Source organism: Cryptomeria japonica, chromosome 7, assembly GCF_030272615.1.
Source record: "Cryptomeria japonica chromosome 7, Sugi_1.0, whole genome shotgun sequence".
Lineage (NCBI taxonomy): Eukaryota > Viridiplantae > Streptophyta > Pinopsida > Cupressales > Cupressaceae > Cryptomeria > Cryptomeria japonica.
Window position 1 is genome coordinate 856,701,098 of NC_081411.1, and position 9,482 is coordinate 856,710,579.

Consider the following 9,482-nt stretch of genomic DNA (forward strand, 5'->3'; position numbering starts at 1 on the left):
AGGAATAACACTTGGGATCTTGTAGACTTACCTAAAGATAAAAATAGTATAGGTTAACATACATAGCTTCAAAAAAAAAACACCATGAATTTTTTTGCTCGACGTTTTGGATCAAACTCCATGATCCATCATCAAGAATTAGAAAGTAGAACAAGAGAAAAAAGATTGAGAAAATGGATTTATAAGACTAAGTTAAATGGATCTATCATATATCTACAATAGTATAGGTGTTAAATGGATTTATAAGACTAAGTTAAACGTTGAAGGTAAGGATGAGAAGCACAAAGCAAGACTTGTAGCTCAGGGCCTCAATCATCATCCCAATATTGATTATAATGTAACGTTTGCACCTATTGCTAGACTTGACATAATCAGGATGGTTTTAGCTATTGCAACACACACAAAAATAGAAAATATAGTAGATGGATGTGAAGTCTACATTTTTAACTGAATTTTTGAAAAAAAAGAGGTTTATGTGAAACAATCTTCAAGATATGAAAATGAAGGACAAGAAGATAAGGTCTACAAGTTAAAAAAAACCATTATATGGATTGAAACAAGCTCCCAGAGTATGGTATACCAGGATTGATGAATACTTGAATAACAAAGTATTTAGGAGTGGACAAGTGAGCCAACCTTGTATACAAAGGTAAATAAGGAAGGAAAACTTGTGATAGTTTGCTCGTATGTTGATGATTTGATTTTTGTAGAGATCTCTCTATAAATGACTTGAAGACAGCCATGAAAATAGAGTTTGATACGACTAATTTAGTACATGAAATATTTTCTTGGTATTGAAATTACTCAATCTGAAGATGGTATTTTTATTTGCCAATCTAAGTATGCAAAAGATATTTTGAGAATATTTAAGATGATGAACTGTAAGCCAGCTACAACACCAATCGCAGCTAGTACAAAACTCAGTAAGATCAAGTGTTAATCTGACTTTGTATAAGAGATTGGTTGGAAGTCTCATGTATTTGACAACATCAAGGCTTGATTTAATGTTTTCTGTAAGTTTAATTTCCAAATTTATGGAGTCTCCAATAACCACCCACTGACAAGACGGAAAAAAGATCTTACGATATATTGCTGGAACAACAAATTTTGGTATTTTGTATACATCAGTTTCCAATTTAAGCTAATTGGATATTCCGATAGTGATTTTGCAAGCAATGCTGTTGATAGGAAAAACACATCAAAGATGCAACCCATTGTCACAATATGTTGCAGTGACAGTAGAAACTTATCAGATTGTGGATGAAAAGAATTTTGACATAGTTGTTACATGAAAAAGAAGAACCATTCAGATTTATTGTGACAACAAATCTACCATATTTTTCATAAGAAAAGTAAGAAAAGTAAGCATATTGTTGATAATAGATTTCATTTAATTTGAGAACTGGTAAAAGAATAATGAAATTTGTATGGAGTTTTACAGTTCAGAAGATCAATTTGCAGACAAAAGAATTGTATAAAATTCACAGAAAAAATATAAGAGTTTGTATGATGTAAGAACAATTTAATGAAACATATATGATCAAAATTAAGAGGGAGTGATGGAATAAACAATAGTTTCTCCCTCTGTTTGCTGAACTTTGACTTCTTCACTGCACTAGAAGACAATCTGATTTCCCACCGCTGCTTGAAGACCCATTTCTCCACCGCCAATGAAGAACAACCTTGCATAAAATCTAATTAATGCTTATCTTATCTTACTCTGCAGAAAATCAGGTTTTGAGATATTTTGAGATGTTTACTTCTTGCGCATCTGTTCACCGTGTGTATATATAGAATGTGTTATGATTTTTTTAGGGTGTTAATGAAGGCGCAGTCAGTCTGTCAGACGTGATAGTTTAATCTCATATCTATGGTCTCTTGGTTCTTAGTCTCCAATTCCCAAAGACAATGCTACCTATGGTGCTTGATCTCATAGGCAAAGTCACTCCAAGTTAACCCAGTGGATCCATAAGGTTGCTTCAATAAGTTTAATGCTTACTTTTAAGGAATTGAAAAAGTCTCTCTATGTCAAAAGATATTATTTAATCATCGAAACAAATCTTATTTTATGTAAAAAAAAAAAATTTAATTGACATATATTTATATTTCTTATCAACAAATATATTACTCTTTTTAACAATATATATATATTAGTGTTGTGTTTCTTAAATTATATAGAATAGTTGAAATAAGACTACATTGAAAGGGTATTTGGTCTACTAAATCAAGTTTTGGTAAGTGCAGGGTCCTTGATATCATAAGAGATATTGTTAGAATCGTGTCTTGAAAACCCACAAACAAATAAATAAAGACCCAAAATATTTTTGGATCATGTAAAATTATTTTTACATCTTGAGATGCTCCTACTATGAGATTCCTCTCAATAAATTATAAATATTTTAAAATAATAAATAACTAACCATCTTAATTTTAGGCCTCAACATACCCTTGGGCCCTTGTGATATATAGATGATACCTCTAGTTGAGCTTGTAAAGCCTATAGTTGAATTGCTTGCCATCATTACCTATGCATGCAAGGATTGATAATCCCACTTGAGTAGGCTCGTTAATGTGTTTTATATGTTTGGGTGTTTAGATCTCTTTCCCCAATTGAAACCAAAAGGGGTAGAAATTCAAATTGAGTCATAGGTAATGTGTTTTATTTTTCATTTATTTAATGTATTCTCATATATTTAATCAATTTTCAAAGAAACAAAATCTTAAAAAATAAAAAACAATCAAGTTCAAATGAATTTGTATTTGTCGATATAGGTGTGTATGCATTCCACTTTTTATGTTTATGCACTAAAATTGGTTCAATTGCATCATTTTTTAAGTCAAAATATCTAATCAAAAACTCAAAATCATTGCTAATACTCAAAATCTTGTAGAATCACTCTTATGGAAAATAGCTCCATGTGTTTGGTGCATAGCTCTACGCATTTGGCAAAATACCCTAAGCAAATGTCAAGTTACCCAACACATTTGGCAAAAAGATTGAGCAATCGACAAGCTATCTAGTGTATTTAGCAAAAAACCCTAAGCAACTAACAAGTTACCAACACATTTGGACAAAAACCATGTGCAATTAGCAAGTTACCTAGCACATTTAGCAAAAAACCCTAAGAAATTGGCAAGTTAACTAGTGCATTTGGCAAAAAGAACCTTAAGCAATTGGCAAGTTACCTAGCAAGTTTGGCAAAAATCCCTGAGCAATTGGCACATAGCCTAGTACATTTGGCAAAAAAAAATCTTAAGAAATTAGCAAGTAACCTTGTAGATTTGGAAAAAATCCTTGAGCAAATGCCACATAGCCCAACATATTCCACATGTTCCCTAAACCCATTTGGCACCTTCCTCAATGCATCTAGAATATTCCCTAGTACATTTGCTTCAACATCAGTCTTTCAAAAACCTAACAATCCAATAAGAAAAGTAGACCTTCACACCATCAAAAATAGAAAAAATTTAGATTATCAAACCTAAAACAACAATTGAAACAAAAAAAAACTTGCAAACTTGAAATTTACACATGGCAATGATCGTAACATAATAAAAACATGGAATCACAAGAACCTGAGTCAAACATCCAAACTTCTCCAAAACTAACTCAATATCCATTTGGAATGCCAAAACATTTACCTTCTCTTGAAGATAATCAAAACACTCAACCTACAAAAACTCAAAAATTAGAGATTGAAATTGAAGACTAGATAAATTGTCATTGGAAGAGCTAAGAGATATTGAAGAAGACCATAAGACCATTAAAGTGATGAAAATTATTCTTACTACAAATGCTAATAATTATTATATATTTCATAATAGAAGTGGTGCCAAGTTACTTCCCCCCCATCTTATAGATCATACCACCGCTCTTCAAAAAAATCAAATTTCCATACATGATGCATATACCCCACCTTATAATATAGCTCAAGACCGAGGGTAATCTTATCATGACTTGAAGGATTATCTTATAACTAAGAATGCTCCTACCATTCCTTCATCCATTCTCATGTCAACAAAAAGTATACTATATTTTCCTTGCCCACAAATTAACACAGACCCAAATTACCATGAGCTTACCCCAATGTTTCACCTATTGGATCAAACTCAACCTATGACATCTCATGCCTATTCTTACCACAATTATATTCCCTAAAGTCTACATTTCTTCTCTATGCCTTATAATCTCATGACTTATAATCTCAACTCACCTCTATGAAAATGTGACCATGAAGAAAATCATTGAAGCATGAAGAAGCTACATTCAACTATTAAAAGAAGTTTGATACGGTTTTGTAACTAAAGAACCTCCTCTAAAAAAGATGATCATGATCAAGAAGACAACAATTTGCATGAATATCACAAATGATACTACTCAAACATTGATCAAACAAAAATAACTATAAAATATCTATCAATCCAATCAAAAATATAGATGGAACATGAATCTACACAAGTGACCCTGATGATACAACTCAACCTATGAAGTTGTATGAGTGATCTTATCATCACTACTCAACCAATGAATTTGAAAATAGAAGTGCAATAGTGTGAAGAGAGGAGAGAAGATTTCCTCAAAAAAAGGAATGCTTGATAATGTTTCAAAATATAATCCAAGCAAAACCAAGGAAGCATTAGCATGAATAGTATAGACCCCCCATAATGTTGAATAGGGAGAGACATGACAAGTCCATTGAAATTGTGTGTCACGAAGCAATGCATGAAGGAGATGATACAACATCTAAAGTGACCAAGATAGAGTACTTGCAATTGAGAAAACAATGTGTACCAAGACTACATACATGCATGAGGCAGGAACAAAGTTATAATTTGAAAATAAAAAAGGCACTACACAACCCCCATGAGACTTTATAATATAGTACAAGTACAATAAAATGGCACAACATTTGTGCAGAATCCTCCAAATACATTAAAACTATGTGGTATTGTGTCTCAATATGTCTACAAAAGAAGTTTTTACAGAAGATGCTCAAATGATTCATAAGGGCAAAAAACACTAAATATCCATATGATTAAAACAAAAAGAAGCCAACCCACACAACCAAAATGTTCCCAAGAGTCAAAAAAACAAAACAATTAACCAAAGTTTCAAAACACGAAATCTTGAATAAATTGTACTTGGGGCAAAATCTAGAAATTTTGCATGAACTTATTGTAGGATCGTGAGATGGTATTTGCAATGGTGTTCGCCTTCATTCAGCCCTACCTCTTCTCACCTACTTCTCTTGCTAATGCATTATCTTGTTATTCAAGTTTGATTATGGATTTTTTTCCTTATGGTGGTTTCATGGCTTTATCTTGCCTTCTTTCTAATGGGTTCTATGCTGAGATGTTATCTGTGATTAAGGAAAGAATTATTTGCAATGACTTTAATGGCACCATCATGAGCCTTGAGAGATTGCTCAATTATCAGGATGCTAGTACCATGTTGGTGGCTCTAGACAGTTTTATTGGCATTCATAAACTCTTTACTCTGGAAATGCAAGAAGATGAGGAAGATGTGGTACCAATCCCATCCATCCCTTTATAACAAGCTCCTCTGGACGTCAGCTCTAGTAATTGGTTTCTCTCTTCTTAAGGAACTCTTTGTTCCTAGTCACTCAAATATTGGCTCTATTTTGGTTGTTAGCATTGTAATTATCTATAAATGAGCAAATGTATTTGGCCCTTTCATACAACCTCTCTGCTAGTTTTGTTGTCACTACAGTTTTGTCAATGGCGGATCTCTCTATTTATTTTTGTTGGTAGGCTTTTTTGTCTTGTGTGTGGGGTTTCATTCTTAATCATCTAATTTTTGTTAGATAGTCTTTTGTGGGTTTGGCTTTGTTATCTGGGTGGTGAGCATTATTTATCTTGGTTGAATGTATTATTTCCATAGATTGAAGGTTTCGAAAAAAAATGTATTTTATATCTCTGAAGTATTCTAATGAGTTACTTGAAAAAAAAATATAACATAATGCACAAGAAATTAGAATTTCTTATGGAAGTAGGAATCAATAGCTATAGATATTATAAACTCATAAAACAATCATATGAAAAACTAAAAAAGAAATTAGTAGGAATTACAACAAGCTTTTATAGAAGTGCAAGGTTTGCAGAGGAGGGGGGTGGATCAAAAAGTAAACTAGTTCTCAAGGAGTGAAGACAAGTACAAAGAAGATAAAACATCATAGAGGAGGTCAAGATATTTGTCAAATCCTAGCCTCAAATCAAGAAAAGGTAAAGAAAGAAGCACAAACTTCTTGAATTATATCCATGTGTTAAGAGCATGTAGAGGCTAGATCAATAGCCTCAAGGGTGATTCCACAACTTAGTTCCTACTTTTTATCACTAAGCTCACAATTTCAACCTAGGGTGTTTGATGTGAAAATATCTCCATCTTTTCAACAATTTTTCTTGAACAAAAATTTTAAATATATATTATTTTCTATATTTGAACACTATTTTACAAATTTTCTTTGATGCACTTCAAGATGTACTATGTAGATGATATTAATTGTTTTGAGAGCTAGTAAAACCTTAACACAAAGAGATTGAATATTCATAAAAGATTAATTCTATTCTTCTTCTTAATCTACCAATTTGGGTCATGAGATAATAGTGTGATAGTTTTCCATTGTTATTAATTGTCTAGAACTTTGTATAGCATTGACTCTACCATCAACTCAACTTGTGTGCAACTCCATTTTAGAAGATGGTAACCTTGCTTGCACTAGTTTGAATTCAATTAACTTCCACCAAGTAAACATGTGAACCTTGGATTTTTAATCAACATCAATAGCTTCTAATGTGTCATAAGAGAATTCATACTTATCCACATTGAATAGATAAGTAGTAATCTTAACGATGCATTTATTTGGGAAGATGGTCCCTATATCTTAGAGATTGTCGTAGGTTTGTTAAGCCCTAGCTGTTATAACTTGTAAGAAATCTTGAATTGAGTATAATCATTGCTCGCTTCAAAACAGTTTTCTCTTTCAAAATTTTGAAAATTCCGATTATTTTTTATCAACCTTGCAGCAAATTCTAGACATGCGAACGACGTTGTAATCATTCTATGATTGTAATTATGTTATCAAGCATTTGTAAAATGATCATTTTTATTTAACATGATATACAGATGAAGAGTAGGCAAGATCTGTTGATAATGAGAAGTTAAACATACGGATATATATTCTACACGGACCCAAGAGTTGCATTACGAATCTCACATTTGAAACACATAAAACAGTTCCGGAATTCTTAAAGAATCTCAATTTCAAAACACACAAAAGAGATCCACATGATCTAATTCTCCAAAACAATGTAGTCCTTAGATACAAATCTATCAGATTTTCATGCCTGATATTTTATGTAGAGAAAAATCGAAAAACTCAATTCATTCGGCGGCAATTCTTTCTGATCTCCCCGTGGGATCCAGTTCGCGGTTTGATGTTGCCCATCTTCACCATCGACTCTGCAAACTGTTTCATAAACAACAGCTCGTCACCAGCATAGTAATCCACGATATTCTTGGTAGACTGCCCTTTGGTATACAAGATCTGATCAGAAATCAAGAGTCCCTTTAAACTTTGCACATTCTTCAAATAGTCGTTGTCAAATTTGGTGGGGGTGACATCATCCAAGGGAGATAAATTACTATCTCCGCCTGAACTGGGGCAGCCCGATTTCAAATTGGTCAAGTAATTATTATCGATATTCTGTGGGTTGGCATCTCCATTGAGACCGTACAGTCTCTGCCTGAAGCTCACGCATCGTGACATGCCGATGGTGTGACCACCTGTATTCATTATTATTATCATCACTGTCATGTCGAATCGAAAGGAGTAGGAAGAGGGATAAATAAATACTTATTAAGGAATACATACATACCTGAAAGTACAACCAAGTCGACCTGGTTAAGGCCCTGAAGTTTGAATTTAGTGATAAGAGTCTGCAAAGTGGAGTTGGGCGCTGGAAGATTTTGATTTGCTCCACTCAAGCTAGCGCTTCTCGAGTCCCGTCTTCCCAGTGCTACACTCCACCACGCCCCTCCACTCTGCATCAGTTTGAACATAAACATATATGTATTACACTACTCTGCACCATTTACAACATAAACATATGCATATAGCGAAACAATAAATATAGTATTTACCAGGACTACAGAGTCCCGAGCTGCAATGGCGAGGATGTCAGCACAGGAGACAGTCTGTGGGCACGCATTCTCCAATTCAGTTTTGATGTTATCGACGACGTCAAATCCTCTGAGAGAATTGTTATTTGGGACTGCAGTCTTCTCCCCTGTGAATGTCGCATTGTCGTCCAGCAACACCGAGCCGTCACAACCCTGTCAAAATTCAACAACCATTCAGTGCACATTCACAATGCTCTTTAACCTCACATCACATCACACAGTCAGTGTGTAATATGTAATATATTTACTTGAACAAAACAGTCGTGGAAATGAAGGCGAAGCAAAGATGCAGCCATGCGGGCCTCCTCGGCCACTGCCTTTTTTACAGCCGATCTTACAATCTCTAGAGCAGTGGGACATTTGTTGACGTAGAAATTGGGGTCCAGCCCAGAAGTATCACATGCTCCATGGACTGCTAAAATCACAAGAACAACAACTAGCTTTGACACCATACCAGCCATTTTCAGAGACTCAGCAGAAATAGCTAAATTACACAAAATGGTCGGATTGATTATGCTATGCGTTTGTGTTTGAGCGTCGCTGGTATCTGTAAGTATATAAAAGAGCTATGCCGACCACAGTGCTCACTTATTATTGAGGAATAAAATTGGTTGGAAGAATTCTACTTGACAAAGACAGCATACCAGCAATCGGTATGGAATATTATGAATTCTTTTCTCACAATGTGAAAACGCCCAACAGCTTATAACGAATGTTGTCTTGTATTACTAGTACCCATCAAGCAGTCAAATCTTCTTTAATCCCAACCCGACAAAAAAGAGAGAGAACATGCACGGAAAGCGAATCTGTTTATTAAGTTAGACAACCAACCAGATTTCCACTTCACCAACGAATTAAGTGGTAACCAACATCAGAAGTTGATCCCAGTGGTTCACTATGGTTGCTTCAATGTTTGTTTGTTTCTCAATACGTGATTCTATGTAAATTTTTCATTAATCAAGAATTGCAATTATGTGGTAATAGTTTGATTAGTTGAAGAATTGAGTTCGGAAATCTAAGTTGAAATCGTAAAGAGATATCTAATATGAAATTCTAAAGTTGTAACTCTTGGTCTTCCATAGTTGACTTCTATTATAAAGGTGGTTTCTAAATTAGTGGATTTCTAAATTGTGACTTTAAGTCTTCCATAGATGGTTTCTAGTGTGATTGGAAGTCTAGCACCAGGAATAAGATCAATTTGATAGGTGATGCCTCTAGAAGGAGGCAGGCTAGCTGCTAGATCGACTGGAATCGAGTTGGAATATTGGCTTAATATTTCCTA

At 34.0% G+C, this 9,482-nt stretch overlaps 1 protein-coding gene across 1 annotated transcript; it reads right to left on the minus strand.

Annotated features, from left to right (window-relative positions):
* Positions 1-7,342: 7,342 nt before the first annotated feature.
* LOC131028921 (peroxidase 49-like) lies at positions 7,343-8,661 on the minus strand. Its single transcript, XM_057959295.2, has 4 exons — positions 8,449-8,661; positions 8,162-8,353; positions 7,897-8,062; positions 7,343-7,804 (listed from the first exon to the last, which is right to left on the minus strand). The coding sequence occupies exons 1-4, from the start codon at positions 8,659-8,661 to the stop codon at positions 7,398-7,400; spliced, it is 978 nt and encodes a 325-aa protein (XP_057815278.2). The 3' UTR covers positions 7,343-7,397.
* Between the last annotated feature and the right edge of the window lie 821 nt (positions 8,662-9,482).